The sequence below is a fragment of the Dermacentor albipictus genome, chromosome 1 (genome assembly GCF_038994185.2).
Source record: "Dermacentor albipictus isolate Rhodes 1998 colony chromosome 1, USDA_Dalb.pri_finalv2, whole genome shotgun sequence".
In the NCBI taxonomy this organism is placed as follows: domain Eukaryota; kingdom Metazoa; phylum Arthropoda; class Arachnida; order Ixodida; family Ixodidae; genus Dermacentor; species Dermacentor albipictus.
In genome coordinates, this window is record NC_091821.1 from 350,323,485 (window position 1) to 350,341,895 (window position 18,411).

Below are 18,411 nucleotides of genomic sequence, written 5' to 3' on the forward strand. Positions count from 1 at the left end.
CGTTCTTCAAGATCAATCATAGTCTGAGCTTCCATCACTTCAAAACTTGTCCAGCCCATATCACCTTGTACAGCTTCATTTGTAGTCTTCCAATGAGCGCCCAATGCGAGGCGTCCTACTGACCTATGGTTGCCATCGAGTCCTGATTGTACCTCTGACTTCAAGCAAACAATTGCATTTCGAAAGGTAAATCCTGAAATCATTACACCTTTCCAGATACCCCGAAGCTCCTCCTACCTATTATATCCCCATATATAGCGCTATGTGTTTCGTTATGGCTGGCCGTATTTCTCTTCCCATTTGCTGTTATTGTTTTTCCCTTTCTTTTCATATATCTATTGTTAGCATTTATCTATATACGAAGGTATTTATATTATTTTACTCTGTATTGACACTGCCTGTTCACGGTTTTCATTGTCTACCAGAAAACACTATATGCGAGAATAACTCGTATTTAACGCTAAATTTCAATCCTATACTCTCACCTTCCTGTCTACAGATATTAGCCAGACGTTGCATACCATTTTGCATGTTAGCAAGCAACACAATGTCGTCCGCGTAAAACAAATCTGGAAGCTGCTGACCTGCTATTGTGCCCGCCCGTTTGTATGAGAGGATAAACCCCATATTGGCATCCTTGTAGCGCCCTTTCCATCCTCACCACGTCCATCATAAATAGCATAAGGGATAAAGGGCACCTCAGTCTTAGTGCCTTGGTGATACCAACTTTCTCCTTGCCCCTCATCTATCCCCATTCAATGCAAAAGGTATTTTCTAGGTAAATCTCCCTCAAAAGCTGTATACTATAACATGTTGCCTAAGCTTTCTCGCTCCCGAATATCCCACAAAATGTTGCGGTCTACGTTGTGATAGACTCCAGTAATGTCTAAAGAAAGCCACATATAACGGTCTTCTTTTTTCTCTGGATATTTCAATACAATGAGTAAAAACAAAAACGAGCGTAGCCTGCATAGTGGTGCAAGGCTGAAGTCAACAGCTTTTACGTGGCCTGCCTAAGTTTGTAGGTTTTGCCAGGTTATGCAGGGTTTTGCTAAATTGTTGGTAGGCTTGACTAAGTCGTTTCTAGGTTTTGCGAGGTTATGCTAGGTTTTGCTAAGTTGTCTCGGCGGGCTTGGTGCTGGAAGTTTTCGAGCAGTATATATATAGTGATTCGGGCCTTCTTCATACTGCCTACCCAGGTCACCCTAGAACCCGTGAGCCCCCCGAAAAAGCCACGCGACCAGCAAGTCATCAGCCCGGTATAAAGCGTGTCATGTCTAGTAGAATTTCGCGAGATCTCCGGCCTCCTCCACCCCTCACCCCCCTCTCCTCTCCGGGCCAGAAACCTTAGACAGCCCCAATTACCCGCCGCATTTTGTTGTGGACATGTATATTGCTGTAATCTTGTCACGCAGTATAATTCAGGGGGCTTGCCCTGGTATTTCATTATTAAATAACCTACATACATTCATCAGCAAGTCTTTCTGAAGTTTGCAAAAACCTTGCTTAAATACTTCACAGCCATTTTACATTGTTTGTTTGCTCGGGATCACTACTGACTGCATTTCTTGGCTAGCAATTGGCAAGAACAGCGAGTCCGAAACCGTAACCTCCCTTACTTCGATCTGGCCAGGTGGTCAACTTCTTTGCTAATCTTCATTTCTCCCGAAGAGACGGTGCGTCAGCGGCTGTCACGTGACGCCGGGAGGCACAAGCACGATGGCCAGCGTTACCCCCTTTCCAAGGGGACAACGTACAGGACAAGCGCCTCCCCCCCCCCCCCGCCTACCTGGGAAGAAGGGGGCCTCTGAAAGCAGGTATTATTATTATTATTATTATTATTGATTTTGTGCAAAAATTTGCCCTGAACACTTGATTTCGTCAATATCGCTCGTAAGACGAGGGAAATCGGCATAGTAATAGTTTACAACCGTCACTGTATACTGGACATTCTCCTGCCACAAACCCACATTCATGCGAGCGCTAAAGAAGAGCGTACACGTACGATATTGTCGTATTCGCATACAAAGGAAAAAGTGTTTATTACCTTAGCTATTTGAACAAAGTAATTGCATTTCTTCAGATTTTGTCTCTCTCATTTTCAAGCACACTCTCGGAGCACGACATGTAAGCACAGAATAAAGAACATGCAGTCATACGCGTTCTTGCATGCGATGGATAAATGGATTTTGTGAGCCGGTACCTCGTTTGAAATGGTGTGGTGGCTGGTGCCACCACACACACCAAGCCTGGATATTTACCTTTTTTCGTGTTGAGAAACTATAGAATCATTAGACAATTTATTGCTCTAAATTGTAATGTCTTTTCGTTCTGTGTGTTCCGGCCCTTCACCTTTATGCCACCAGACACCAATATTTGATCCCTCTTTTAACATTTTCCACCGCAGAGTCATTCAGCTTCTCTACAATATATTTAAAGCCCAGTAACTTCGTCATCATTTACATCTGTCTGAGTGCTGCGACATGCAAATAATATATATCCTCAATGGTTTCTGTGTTATTTCAACGCGCTATGCATGGATAGTCGTCATCCCCCGTGTGTGCCTGTCCATTCACAATGCCGGCAGAAGGCCGCGCTTCGCTGGCTTGCCCGATGTCTTCGGTTTACCGGTTACGTACTCGCAGTGCCTGCTTCTGCTAGTCAGGGCACTAGTCGCGGAGAGAACGACAACGTTCAGCCGCTGTGCGCGTCGCGTCCATCTTCATGAATGGCAGGGGAGAAGCATTCCTGCAACCGATCACATTGCGAAAGTTCAACATCGTATAGCCATAGAGCCTGGACAATTAAGGAAAGAAATGACTTTTAAGTATAGTGTAGGTGCCACAAAGAATCTAGTAAACTTAAAATTTATACGAGGCGCTACTTATGTTATTCAAACTGCGCGCGCATACGCTTGTGATGGTGATGATGATATGACTGGCTGCTCGCCATGCATGGTGCCACCACGATGGGTGCCACTTCGGCTTGTTGTCTCTAACCATAATCTTCAAAAATAGTAAACTATCTATGCTATTTTAACGCCTAGTATGAGTATTAGTTAATGCCAATAAGTTTCTACGCTAGTTTTTCGTGTATTTTCTTTACCGGAAGTACACGGCTTTTAAAGAAATCAACTTCCGGGATCCTTCATGCCACGGAGTTCGTGCCGTTCGTGTCGATTTGCTGCCCTGCTTCTGTCCTAGGTTTGTTTACCGGTGCTGAGCCATCAGGGAGGTTCTGAACTTGTAACAATGTCAGCACAGAATCAACCTGATCCGCTTTTTGATATCCGGAATGCCTTCTACATCGGAAACTACCAGTACTGCATCACCGAAGCTCAGAAAGGAAAGGTGAGCCGGCTACTTCGAAGAGGCCGGAGCCGCTTAACAGAAACGGAAAGCAAAAACGCATTTTGTGTTATGGAACGCATACAGTTTCTTGTGACCTGCACATGCTTATTCTTCTGACGTGCAATAGATGGTAGTGTCGCACACTGCAGCTTAAAGCATTCACTAGAATAGATCTGGTGCTGTTGGTGGACTAAAGATGGACTAACTTGGCTTCTATGCTGCATCATACTTCAATTTGCCATCATGCAGTTCTAATTAGGACCTTGTGTCTTTATATGGTGAGAGTTAACGCCACGTTCGTATCGCTGACTATATCATACACTGACACTTATTCTTTCTATTCTGAAAAGCTGCGTGCCTATCCTTGAGCATGTGACTTTCCGAACGCTTTGCAGAACGTCAGTCCTGAGCACAAGCTGGAGAAAGACGTATTCCTCTACAGAGCTTACATAGTGCAACGGAAGTACGGCGTCGTCTTGGATGAAATTCGTTCAATGGCTCCTGACGAATTGCAGTGCATCCGTATGCTCGCCGATTACCTCTCGGCGGACATGGCTCGAAAGTGAGTAGTATTCTGAAAACCTGACTTCTATAACGAACTTCTCCGATTTGGGCTGTTCGGCTGAAACACGGTTGTGTGCATTGGCGTGAATTTCTTTAGATGTTACGTGCCTCCTGAAAATGTGGCTTCCTAATTATGAATATTTTTTTGGTTCCAAGGCGAGAGTACTTGCTTATGACAAACACTGGCTTTCGGCTCGGCGCAGTATCAGAATACACCCAAGTATAGTAAAAACCAGGCTGATTACTCACAACTGCTCAATTTCTGCAAATGGCAAATGTAACAGGATCCATTCTTTTTCCTTTTGCACCTTCATTGTCATTGTCACTAGGTTTTATTTTTATTATGAAATAGAATCCATATGCTGTCTACTCCTGGATGACAAACAGCCAGGCGCCTAACTAACAAAGTCCAGACTCCTTTGACTCGTTCATGTCTTTAGTTCAGTGACTGCGAACAGCAATTTTAATCACCAAACACCTTATGTTTTGAGCCGCATGGCTTCGAGAACCACATCATATCCTCCTGAAGAACTTAAAACTCCAGTGCCACTTGAAGAATTCCTCAAAACTCTTGGACTACACTAAGAGGCTCTCCCTATACGGAACATATATGCAAGATGCATGCAAAATACATGCGGCTTGCATGTAGCAGCATACACATGCTGGCTTTGCATTTTATTGCATTTGCTTGACAAACCATGAATATTGCAGACAGTACATGCAGAGCACTGTGAATGGCACTAGAGCAAAGGCACTACAGTGCACCACAATGCGTGTGCATCAAGGTTGCAGACATCACATCTCGATCAATGCTGTGGTTTGTCCCACAAGATGAGCCCAACAAAAAACTGTTGATGTTTGTCAGTGCCCAATACAAGTTTTATCTGTTTGGTTGCACCAAGTGAGTGTGGCGTAGCAGTTAGAACATCAGTCTTGAAAACACAAGATCATTGGTGTGATCCCAAACGTACCAGTTTAGATACTTGCTTTTATATTGTCTTGTGCCATGTTAGAGCAAAAGCTCAACATATGAACACAATTGGCCTATTTCCTAGCTCATTACTGTTATTTGCTGTAAAACATTCATGAGTGCAGTTATCTAGCTTTGTGAACATTACTTGCAAGAGTCCGCCTGCTTCCGCTCGCAATTTACAGTGCTTCTCAATTCTCTGAAGCAAGGCAGCAACCACAAATGGTTGCTGCTGAGCTTGTAAAACAAGAAACCTTGTGACATATACCAAACTGATATTAAAGGGACCCTTAATAAAAAAATATATGTGAGCTTTATTTCTAAATTATTCTTGTACAATACCAAAAAAAAAGGGACCTATTGTGAGAAAAGCCAGAAGAGACACAAAAGCAAAAGACAGGTGCCACCACTGCCTTGATGTTCCCACACCAGCTCACCATGACATTGTGAATTTTGAATGCATCTGCTAGGGCTTAACTAATTTCTTATCAGTGATGATAGAAAAATACTTGTAAGAAAGTTAAACTTCTCTTCATATGTCAAAACTTTATCAGTCCAACACAGATAACAAGAAATCGAGCCTCTCGGTTCCTCTAAGTTTTCTGCTCTAAACTGATTTAATGTTTCTCCTTGTGCCTCTTTAAATTTGTGATTTGGCAGCATACTTCTGGAACATTATAGGCTCTATGTGGCTGCTGTAGCGTTAGTGTCATGTAGATTTACTCTACAAGTAAGAGTAGGTGAGATGAGCAAACATTTGTTGAAACATTTGTCCATGATATCTGGTTAATTTCATGGATGGAGGCAAGGTGAATGCCATGTCCTTACACACTCATACACTGTGTGACTTTTGCCTTGCCTTTATCTATCTCTTTAGATATAAGTAAACATTGAAGCCAAATCTAAAACATGCACCCAGCTTTACAAAAAAAAAAATGCAGATAGACTGGTAACATGCACTTGTTTTACATCAGTCTCTTGTGCTACTTGGAATGTGGTATTGTCACATTGTAGTGATGGTTAAGAACACAGTAGCAAAAAGTGTGAGTCACAAAACAAACTCTTTATTCGGTGAACCTGTGCCCACAAAAGCAAGTAACCCTCAAAGCACAACGATAGCGGCAAGCGCATTCGGCCGCCGGCAAAATCTGATCAGTGGGTCAAGTGCGTCGGTCTTTATACACGATCCTTCGAAGGTTCCAGTGTAATTGCTGGTGCCTGTGTGCCTACCAGAAAGGGCTACAAAATTCGCATGGTGTATACAATCAGATTACACAAGGTTCAGTGACAACAGACAACGGATAAAAGTATTTTTAACATTCGAGAAACTTGCCGGTACATACATGTGCCGGGCAATTACGTTTTAACATTGGCTAGCCAGTGAAAAGTATTCACCGGAGAAAAATAAGTACACGTCTCAGTATTGTGTGACTTTTTGATGCCATTGCCTATTGCCTTATGCAAGTGTTTTGAAACTTGTAAAGGGACCAAGTTGTGAAGCAGCTTGACCAGAAATTATCCAAGAGCCTGGACATCAACAATGTGATTCTTCCAGTTGTGGCTGCTACCATCTATTACCATGAACAGGTGTGTTACGTGTGCTATGCAGTACTGAATGATACTGGCAGTTGATGCCAACATTTTCATAAAAATGTAGTCAGTTGCTTTGCATTATATTCAAGTCACAATCATGTAGTGCAAAGTTTTATGTGCTTGCAATAAAATTAAATATAAATAGTTCAGTAACTAATTCGGGTGTAACTGTTTAATCTCTAAGGTTTTCTGCCTGCCAGAGATTAAATATGATCAAAACTGATGCACTTGGTCACATTGTCTCTAGTGTGTGGGTTGTGAATGAACTTATTGGGATTGTTTAGTTTGCTCTACAAACTGCATTGACCAAAGCTTTTACAGTTTAACTGTTTTTGTTGTTGGTTCATTGCAGAATCGTTTTGTAATACACAATTATTTACTTGACCTCCTTCTGTTGCAATTTCATTTAATTTCTGGCTCCCTTTCTAAGCGTGTGATGCATATGGCAATTAGAATGTCTGAAAAATTGATAGATAATTTCATTCATTGCATTTAACTGTAGTATATTAATGCAAGAAGTATGCTTTTACACAAGCCCTGAACCTTAAACTCAGTGAATAAGCACGTTTTTTAGGTAGACTACAGAACTGTGAACATTTTGCCAAGTTTTGTAGTCATATGTAACACATCCATCATCACCATACCATGCCCCTATTGCCCTTTTAAAGAATTTAAGCTTGCGAAAGCATCGCATATTGTCTTCTTAGTATTGTTTGGTACTCTTCGGTCATACATGACCTTTGCATCATTAAACGCTACCTGTCAATCAATCGATCATATGTGACACATCAAGCTCACAAACATGGCAGAATGGTGAGAAACCCTCTCTACTTGAACGGAGAGCTTCCTTATCATCGCGTAATCAGCATGAATTGTTTTATAATGCCAAATTAATTTACAGTGCTAGCAAATTAGGTATTTGTATTTTGCCTTCATGTGGTTGTGTGTTCATCGCTGCATGCTTGTACATCATCGCTAGAAAGCTTTGTTTAGGCTAATTTCGTGACATGGACCAATGTGAGAGCCTCAGTTTTTGCAATCAGTCAAGGGGGTGGTTTTAATTTTCCTTTTTTTTTTCTGCCCACGAAAAACAGAACTATGAAGCTGCCCTGCGAGTCCTCCACCAGACCGACTCCTTGGAGTGGTAAGTGTTCACAATGTTAAGCACTCCTTGGAAGGCATTACATGCAAGTTCTGGGCCAATTTGACCTGGTGTAATATTTGGGCATGATCACCGTCATCTGCCTAATGTTAAAAGGCCCCCAACCTGGCCCCATTATAAATGTTGCTTATACACTGGAAATTGTAAGACACTGTCAGGGGAGCACTCTACTGAATAAATTTTCAAATTGGTTCATTAGAGGAGATACGAGAAATAGAAAAGTTGTGATTCCAAGCTACCAAGAGGCAAGCTTTACTGCCAACATAGCCACTTTCTCTCCACCTTGACTAGCATCCTCAAGTGACGTTCCTTCCCTGTACAAAAGTGCACAAAAGTGCACAAAACTGCTTCTAGTAGCAGTTTTGTGCATTTAACATCGGGTAATTGCCAAAGCCACGTGCCGTAATTGATTGCGCTTGAGGCATTTCGTGTGACACATATGCGCATTCAGTTGGGCATTGCTTCTGTGCCAGGAAGCAAGGCTCTCTCAAAAGTATGAGCGCACAGACTTTCATTTGAATTTTCAGCTGCTTTGCGGTATGCATTGGTGTAATACCTTGCATAAGCGATTGTCAGCACATGACCTATGCTCCACACTTGTCTGTTAGCAATGCCCTAACCTGGTGAGGGGCCCTTGAAGGCCTCTCCCAGCAATCCTCATTACCCTCGTTCTGCACTGGTTGTTCCTAAGCCTGCAAACTTCATCATATCACTTCATCAGCATGTCACTTCATCTAATCCTCTACCACCCTCATCTTCATTTTCCTTCCCATGGCACCCATTCTGCTGCTCTAATTGACCACACCTTATCTGTTTTGTGCATTACATGAACTCCCCAATTCACTTTTTCATCTTGTCTTCAGCTAGAATATCTGCTAACCATATATGTGTTCTAATCCATACTGCCGATACATTATGGCTACCATTTTTCATTCTAGCACTCATCATACAGTCCTTAGCTCCCTTTTGGTTTCCTACCGATGCTTCATGTTAGGACACCTACTCTAGTAGTGGCAAATGCACTAATATATTAGTTTTATTTTCACATTTATTTTCAAGCGGCAGTTTATACAGTCGAACCTTGTTATAACAAAGTAGCATTTGTCACGAAAATACCTTCATTATACTGGTACTAACTAGAATATTTTGGTTTTACTTTGGCATATTCATGTTCACTATAGTGAGGTTCGACTGTATTTGGAAGTGCCTGCCAGATGTGCTCCAATACGTTCGGTACCAGTGAGGAATCATCTTGGCTCCCCGTACTGAAGTTTGCATTGTTTATGCTGGGGCAGCAGTCAAAGTAACGCTTACCTCACATCTAGGCTAAAGTACCCAGTGTCATTAGATCAATATCATTTTATCATATCTAATGCATAAAACAAAAAAGACAGTTGGGAATCTACCCCACTTAAGAAACCGTACGCCCAGATATACTAGACAGCATAGTTTTCACATAAACCTGCAGTTTCCAGCACCATTTGCCATGATAACGTTTTCACACATTGGAGAATTAAAGAGGCCCTGAACCGCTTTCTGTCGAAGTGGAGAAAGGCATTTGAAGTGAAAATAAGCTATTTCAGAAATACTTTGCTGCAAAAAGTACTTCAGTGCGTTGAGCAGAAGCGGAGTTATTGGCAATCAAACACGGACTTCTAAAATTCTGATTCTGATGTGCTCCGGTTCCTTCGTCAAGGCCTTGCACTGCGAAGGCTATGGCACAATGGGGCATGCCTACAATGTTCTGCCTTCTAAATGTCGCCGTGGCGCGCAATTCAAATGTCATTTTGGATGTTGACGTACATATCACGACTCTTGCCCTTGGTCCCTACAATGTGCTAAACATAAGCCAAACGCGGTTGTCCTCGAGGAGCCGCAGTGCGCTCAGCCGGTGGAATTGTAGCAGCACCCCGTGGCGGCCGCGGTATCTATGCCATTTAGCCGACCGCAGTTTTGTCAGCTGTCGGCAAATGTCAGCCGTCTAAGGGAATGATGAAATAGTGCATCTAGAAGAGAGTGAGGACAGGGCCTTCTGTTGAAAAGAAAGCATTTGAAAAAAAGGTGACTTCACGATACGCTTACGAGCTCCACATACCACGTAGGACAGCAAAACTTGGCTGAGATGTTACCTGCAGTCTATGTTATTTAACCAAGCCTGAGGGCTTGTTCAGGGCCCCTTTAAATATCTGGAGTGATCTGCATCACTACTTAATTATGTAGTGTACACTGCCTTTTAATATAGATTTCCATTATTACTGGTGAGTGGGTAGCTCTTCTACTTGTTTCAGCGTAATTATGCTGCTGTCACTTATTGTTCTGTTTGCACTTTTTTCCAGTTCTGCCTTGACTTTGCAGTGCTATCTTAAACTGGACAGGCTTGACTTAGCTAGGTGAGTAAGCTCAATAATTTGTGCACATCTTTCGAGTCTTTTTTGGTATTGGCCACACTAGGTTTCCTTTACGAGAGCCTCTGTTAAAGGGCCCGTCACCAAGTCACATGGAAAATTTCGGTTATATGCTGGAAGTTGTTACGCGCCCTCTAGGGAGCATTCTACTACAATAATTTTTCAAGTTGGTTCATTAATAGCCGAGATATAAATACTTCAATGCCGTGAACCCATGATTTCAGGAGGCGAGCGCCACCCCCAACATAGCGCTCTTTCCACTTGCCCCCATCTAGCCTCTGCAAGTGAAATTTCTTCCCTGCGTTCTTCCATACAGGAGCCGGAGCATTGTGTGAAGCATATGTCACGAGCCCCACCTTTCTGTTTTTTGCCCATTCGCTTTTTTGCTGCACAGCGTACTTCCACCAACGGTCTCTCGCACTATCTGTTGCATTTCTCTCGTTTCGCGCAGCATACGATTTTGCACTCTGTGCACAAGAACCCCTGACTAGCAGTATAAGTCAGTGTTTCATGAACACTTAGGCAGATGCAAGCGTATCACAGAGCATGATCGCTTGCTGTAACACAGTAGAAAATGACATAGTACTTTCGCTCTCTGCCTACGTGACTGCACGACATGGGAACAAGCAGACGAAACGGAAGTGCATCTCTCTTGCTGTGGTACGAAGTAAACAAAGACATGCAGACATTCGGTTTGTAGGTAGGTTTTACTAGTTTTCTCATCTTTAATTGTTCTATGAAAGCAAAGTCACGTGCCGCTATGAGTGACATCGCAGCACTGCCATGTACGTAGTGCACTTGTGTGATATACGTTGACTCTCCGACTGGGAGCGTGGCACCTGCGAGAAGGGCAAATGGCATTTGGTTTGAAATTTAAGCTCTTTCTGTGCCGTGCAGGGATGTAATACTTAGCAAACACAATCATTAGCGTGCATTGTATGCACTGTGCTTATCAGCTCAATATAGCCAGACCTGGATAGGCATTCTGTAGGAGCGAGTGGACATGTCCATTTCGTCTGCTGCTGGAGTGCTGATTGGCTGTGGCGCCTTGTGCTGCAGGTGTGCAACACAGCCCAGTCAACCAGAATTTCAGCAGTAGACAAAATGGACATGTCCACTAGGTGGACTGTCACACAATACCTGTCGTGGTGAGAGCGCTTTAAGGTGAACATTTCACAAACGTTTGCCGATAATCTCCCTGAATCCAGATTGCCAGAGCTGCTTAAATAGCATGCAATGCTGGTGCTTGTGTTAGCAGTCCTTCCATTTCCCTGACCACAAGAGAAATTATCTTGTTGGCTGCTTTGCATCATAGTGATGGTGCGTGCCATAAACTCAACAATCAAAGGCATGTGTCTTGGTTTAGGATAAAGCTGATTTATTTATTCATATCCAATGTGCTATCGGACATTGTTGCATAAAAATGTTTGTAAGCTGTTGGCATGAGTAAACAACTTAGATATTGATTGTTAAGTTCCGAGGTCTATCTGTCAGTTACATCTATGTCAAATGCAATGAAGGGTTTTTTTTCTTGTGTTTCAGAAAAGAACTGAAAAGAATGCAAGAGAAGGATGACGATGCAACCCTTACGCAACTTGCACAAGCCTGGGTCAATCTTTACCTGGTTAGTACCTATTTCTACTGTCAACAATTGTAGAACTGAAACAAAATTTTATGTCCAGTCTCTTGTTTTAATGCGCCGGAGGCATTGTGGCTAGGTGTCAAATAATATATTCTAACTTTAATATTAGCAACATGGTATGCCTCTACAAAGTGTTACATGTCTTTATTTTCTATACAGAAACATTTCAAAGGTCTCTGCTAGCCATAAAGAATCTGTTCTGTAATGTCGTTCAGATTGGATAACTAGCCATGGAAACAGTAGTGGCAACAGTAGCTGCAAATGTGGTCCCTGTTCAGCCTGGAAATTTGGGCAGGTGATAGCTTTGCCTTTGCACTCCGTGCATTCAGGAGATGAGAGAGTTGGAGAAGTTGACAAATGTTCATTAAAAACTGGGGACAGTGCAGAAAAAAAGAAAAACGGGGGAAAAAGTTGTGAATAAAGCACAGAAACAAGTTTGCTGTCTCCTTTGTTTCACAACCTTCCTCTGTGTCGCAAGCCATGAGCACCCCGCATAGGGGCCTGTTGCTGAATGCCAAATAATCCAGTGTCACAAAAGAAAGGGAAGTGACGGCACTACACTTCCAAGTCATTGCGAGCCCTTCCAGCACACCGAGATGCTGCAAACGTGCACGTAGGTCTCTTCTCCATGAACCCCCATGATGTTCTGCTTTCAGAATGGTAGCATAGGCATGGCCAGGTAAATCCTTCCTTCTCCTTGCTCATCACCGGAAATGGGGCACTTGATCCTAAACCGCCATGGAAAAGAGTATGTAGGCCAAGTTTTAATCCTATACGCATAGTGGTGATGCTTCTTGTTAAAAACATTTTTTCATACAGTGTTCATGTCAATGAGCAAGCACAGCCTACTAAAAATGGCTGCACTGACCTTTTTCCTATGGCCGATCATTCTTGGTTCTTTTTGGGTTACAAGACTGCGTTGTACACTAGGTTGCCAGCTTTATTGTTTCTCACTGTGGTAGCTCGGGAAAGGTTCCATCAAAAAATGAGTTTGAAACCCTTGCTTTTGGTTCCTTTACAATTGACAGTGGTAGCTGGAAAAATTTGTTGAATGGTAGACTGTAGTATAAAAGCTTTAGCTTTGTAAGCTGCACAACATCCTGGGCATGGAAGGCCTGAAGGCTCTCATTTCCCCTGTGTACTTCATGTCTAACGTTGCGAACTGTATTGTTTGTGATACTTTGTTACTGTTGCTTCAGTAAAACTTGATAATTTTCTGTGTGTTTTTAAATTAAGCAAGAGTGTGCCACCACAGCTTAATCAATCAATCAGTTTTTATTATATTTCGCAAAAATACTTTACAGATAAAGGTTACGGAAGGAGGTCCTATATAAAAACTGAATAGGGACCTTCTGTTCATGGTTAACATAAAAGTTGCAATGGCAAGAAACAGCAGCTGAATCAGTACAATTACAAAAATGATAAATAATGAAATACAGATATAAGTAAATGAAGATATTAATAGACAACGATGTATTGGCAGTAAGTAATATTGTGAAACTAGATAAAACTAACATAAAAGAAGAGGTGAGAACAAACAAAGAAATATAAAATAAACGTAAGCAACATGCTGAAGTACATAAAAATGGCAGGTCTAAAATGAAAATCCAGTTATACAGTACACTGTGTCACATACATATCACATAACAAAATATTTCAGTTCATGGCAAATCGATGGGTTTTCTGGAGTTTTATGACAAATAATAATGTATTCCAAATATTTCAAACAAGGTGTGCTAAAGTGCTTTAATATCCTGAGTCGCCACACAAACAGACACAATTTGTCTGCATTAGTGAGGTGGGTAATGCCTCATTGCACTAGCAAAAAAGCTCATAAGCCGAGTTTGAAAAAGTACTGAAAGTTGCACCTGTAACTGATACGCTGCATTAAACACTTGCTAGGAGCATTTGCTTGCATGTCACTGACCAATGTATGCTTTCACAAAGGACATAAATGAGTAAACAACAAAATGGCAATGCCTCTGCCAGATAAAATCCTAGTGAGTGCAGAAAAGTCGAGGCTCTGTGTGGTCCACAAGAGTGGGCGATGTCTCGGGATACTACAGTAGATATGCTTATCAAGTTCTGAAGCTGTTGCTGTAGCGCATGGAAACTGGCTTGTAAAGAATGCCCTTGAATATGCAGGGCGGAGAAAAGCTGCAGGAGGCCTTCTACATCTATCAGGAGCTGGCTGAGAAAAACACGGCGACTCCGCTGCTGCTGAATGGGCAGGCAACCGCCTACATTGCTCAGGGCAAATATGAGGAAGCAGAGGCTCTACTGCAAGAGGCAATTGAAAAGGTACGTCTTAGCATAGGGTCTTAGAAGGACTCCAGAGGTTTTTATCGTAGCAGAAATGACAGTGAGCACTAGAGTGCATTTCATTTAGTCATTTATGTTAAATGTCTTGTGAAGTGTTGTGCTGCTAATTGTAGCGAGAAACCTGTTTGTTTGCTGGCATGGTGATGAAAGCTTGCACTGTGCATTCCGAGGAAACAAAAGAAATAGCACTTACAACAGCAGATAAAGCGGACTGTTCTTGGTCATTTACTTTATGTCATGTTGTAAAGTGCTATTTCTTTAGTTTTTTGAGCATGCATTAGCCATATTTCCTTCTCATCGCTGCAACGCTTTGCTAATGCAATTTGTTCGCTGAGAAGTCAGCCCACCATTGCCTTCGCTAATTGACAAGCATGTGCACAGGCTGCAGCCAATCCAGACGTGGGTTTGCAATGTTCTGTGAACTTTTCAGTGTTACGACTCACTGCTTAGCATTATATTCTTAGCAAGGGCTTAATGAAGCATAGTATTGAATGTTTCAAGGCACCCTTAAGAAAAGTTAATTATTGAACTTGGTTAGCTATCATTTACTGATCACAACATAGATACTGATATCCACCACTGTGAATAATACATCGCTGAAAAAGTGTCACTCAATCTCTTTTGTGCTTTTTTTCATTTAAATCACTGTCATTTGAGATCCCACCTGAGACACTTATCTGTATGTTAAGTTCACCCAAGCCAATTTAAACTGCCTCCTATCTCTGTGATATCTTTAAGTGTGTGTGTGTGTGTGTGTGTGTGTGTGTGTGTGTGTGTGTGTGTGTGTGTGTGTGTGAGAGAGAGAGAGAGAGAGAGACCGCCGAACAACCCTCGGCTGTTGTCTCTGTGGGACCAACATTCTAAATTCTGCAGCCGTGTACGATGCTGCTTGCTGATATTTAATCTGACACATTGTAAATGTTGTTCACAGGATAGCAACCATGTGGAAACACTCATCAACTTGGTGGTGCTGTCTCAGCATTTGGGGAAGTCTCCAGAGGTATGTGGTTTCGAATACAGAATGTATTTGCACATTCAGCATGCGGAAGCCTACAGAACATAGTTTACGAGCATTGAGGTTCGGCCTCGTTTGGTAAGAGACACACAGGAATGTTTAGCACTCCTGTGTGTCCACCTGCTTGTCCCCTTCTGTCACTGTGCCTAAACATCCTTATGTACAGAATGCAATACAGTGAACTTCCGTTAATTCAATCCTGGCCAATAGCCTCGGTTGGTGCTAAAATTGCTCTTCACTGGATAATTCGAATTTGACTGGTCAGCGTACACACGCCTGACCCCTATGTTGATCCCGATAGCATCCCCTTAAGTGGCAACGTTTGTCTTGGTAGGGCTTAGGGGACAGTGAAGTGTTGAGCACACGTCTTTTCGAAAACGCCTATATTTGGCCTGCTCTAGGAATATTTTCAAGCAATAACCGTAGCTCATAATATTTCATTACCAGATTTACTTGATTCTAACCCCCCCCCCCTCCTTCCCCCTCTCCCTTTCTTTTTAAAGAAGATTGGACCGAAAACTGCCAGCACAGTGCAGTCGGTCACGAAACCAAAACCGCCTTTGCAATGTTTGTATGCTTTGCAGCATAACAGGGATGTATTGCGGCGAAGCTGACCTTAAGGACCTGGTCGCCATTGTGCAATTACTTTTGTTCTTACTGAACTAAAAAAGCCGGGTGCGCGTTAGATATCTACTTTATTTAGAAGCTTTATTGTCATTTCTACTCCAATGTTCTGCTTTGGACAAACAAAGTGAGCACGTGTTTGATTCGGGAGTTTGTTAAAATCATGCAAATACTGCCAAATGAATCGGCAGTATCTTGGCGTTTCTTCTGCATCTTGTTTCATTCGACCCGCTGGGTAACTCGATTCTTTCCGTCGGTTCCTTCAGGGTCGAATTAATGGAAGTCTACTGTATTCAAAATTCAGAATGCTTAAATGAACACCATGCATTTAGTGTGTATGTTACTTTGCAACACCTGTGCTACTACTTTTTTTTTCCCCCTTTTCTCTTTCTTTCTACCATACATCCATTCTTCAGTTGGGGTGATTTCTCAGAGCAATGAAGCCATAATCTAAACATCACCTTTTTTTTTTCTTTGTGTCCGCCATAAAAAGAAAATTAACACTGAAAAGCCTAAATGCTCAATGTGCTTCACACCTTCTATCTGTTGTATGCAAATAAGGCGCTCTATTGCACAACAAAGTAACGAGCACTCATTTTGCTCAAAGAAGATTTATTAATCTACAGCATTCAGATTAGTTCGAGCCAAGCAGCTGTTAATGTGTATTTTATCTCAATGAACATAACCGCTTCGCTTAGCAAGGCATGAGACATTGTTTGCAGCGACTTGCGGGGTTAGCTGGCTGCACTAGCATAGTAGTATGCCTATAGTGCACCTAACTGTAGCTTTCATCACCTCACTGCATAGCATTTGTAGATTTGCCACTTTCAGCAGCTGACGCTGGTGAAAGATTCAAACATACACAACGGTCAAGTGGACCGAATTCCCACTGACCTACTAAAGACAGAAGAGCTCTCCGTGAGGTCGATTGAGGCATATAAATTACAAGAAGGGTTGCGTGGAATGAACAGCCTCAATAAATAGTTTATTCAAGAGCACAGCCTTTCAAATATGAAAGTAGAGCTTCCTTAACAGGGTTGTAGCAAGGTTGTAGATAAGCCAAGGAGTTCACAAATTGTGAACTGCATTGTAAATTTGTGTTATCACATTTTTGCACAAGCATACCACTAAAAAAAGAGAGACTGCTTTTATGTGGCATGCCTTTGTATTTCTAGAAGTTGTTTCCTCTTTGGCTCGAGGTCCTTGGTTCAATCCCGGCTGCAGCGGCTGCATTTCAGTTTCGGCAATATGCAAAAACACTCACGTACTTAGATATAGATGCATGTTAAAGAACCTCAAGTGATAAAAAAAAATTAAAAATCGAAGTCCCCCTCTAAGGCATTCCTCATTGTGGTTCCACATGGGCTAATATCCTGGCTTTGAATGTGAAACCCCAGAATTTAATAATTTCCTCTCTGGCTAGAGTGTAGAAAGTTTCACTCCTGTTTTCTTTGCATGTGAGACCCCTTACCGCAAGAAAACTTCGATACATAGTTTCACATTTGTTTTAAACTGAGATCAATGTTTGACTGATTGTGTAAAACTGTATCAGCTGCAAGAAAAAAAAAATGAATCTCATGCCTATGTTTTGTAGATTAAGTGATGATAAGATTATTTCTTTTATAATTAACCAGTGTCTTGATAAAATTTCAGTGCACTGAGTGATTGCTCAAGAATAAAGGAAAGCTTACTTTTGTATAATCCAATAAATTAAATTGTAAGTAAGCAAACAGCGTTTCTATAGTCGGTGATCAGTTCATGCATTGCATGAACTGATTGCATTCAGGATAATGTTAAGGATTTGCACTAGCAATGCTAGCTATGAAATGTTGGCCATTGCTTGGTCAGCCTGTAAGCAATGTGGCCCACCCGACATTAAGGGGGGACTCCGATGTACCACACTGAACCGCTGTACAGAATCGTCCACTCTTAGGGAAAACACCTCCTTAGTATTTCTTCTTCTACTCTATTGGAAAAATGTGCCTGATACGACGCCTAATGCAGACATCTGTTATTGAAACACTAGTCTGTTAGATTTCATGCTGAATTTAGGCTGCTATGAGTGCTTGAATAGTAGTGGGTTATTTCCCCTAACAGTGGACAACCTTGCGCATTGTAGATGGTAATGGGATCGTTGTCACTTTCATCAACGCTGCATAATGTCTCCAGAGTTCTTCCCATTATTTTGCTTCAGTATTTCCCCTAACAGCAGACGGCTCTGTACATTGTCGATGATAACAATAGCACTTTCACTTTCAGTTACAGGCACAAGTCATAATGTTTCCCATGTTTTCCCAATTTTTTCTTTTTACTGATGTACAGGTAACAAGCCGTCTCTTAAGCCAGCTTCGTGATACAAACAACAGTCACCCATTCGTGAAGGAGTACCAGAGCAAAGAGCAAGAATTCGACCGGCTGGCAAGGCAATATGCACCTTAAAAGCAAAACTGATGTCATTCCACAATGGTCCTTGAGCCTCTATAATAAATTTTTCTTCCCCACGTTACACAGAAGACAGTGTGCTGTGTGTGTTTAAAGGGGTACTAAAGGCAAATACTATGTCGATGTGGACTATTTAAGTATCATTCGAGAAGTCTCGCAGCACTTGTTTTGTGCCAATAAAAAACTTTAGTTTATGAGAGAATTGTAGCTTAAGGGTTCGAATACCATTTTTCAAAATTCAAATCTCCCGTAACCCAACCGAGAGAGTGGTGACATCGCCTACGCCATCACCGCCCTTTGCTGCCGTCGGTGAGTAAAACAG

The 18,411-nt window shown here is 42.1% G+C and overlaps 1 protein-coding gene across 1 annotated transcript; it reads left to right on the forward strand.

The window, feature by feature from the left end:
* Window positions 1-3,134: 3,134 nt before the first annotated feature.
* Window positions 3,135-18,160, forward strand: epsilonCOP (coatomer subunit epsilon). The gene is made up of 9 exons (XM_065441676.2): window positions 3,135-3,350; window positions 3,746-3,912; window positions 6,369-6,471; window positions 7,572-7,621; window positions 9,976-10,029; window positions 11,587-11,668; window positions 13,832-13,987; window positions 14,940-15,008; window positions 17,970-18,160. The coding sequence occupies exons 1-9, from the start codon at window positions 3,252-3,254 to the stop codon at window positions 18,084-18,086; spliced, it is 897 nt and encodes a 298-aa protein (XP_065297748.2). The 5' UTR covers window positions 3,135-3,251; the 3' UTR covers window positions 18,087-18,160.
* The last annotated feature ends 251 nt before the right edge of the window (window positions 18,161-18,411 follow it).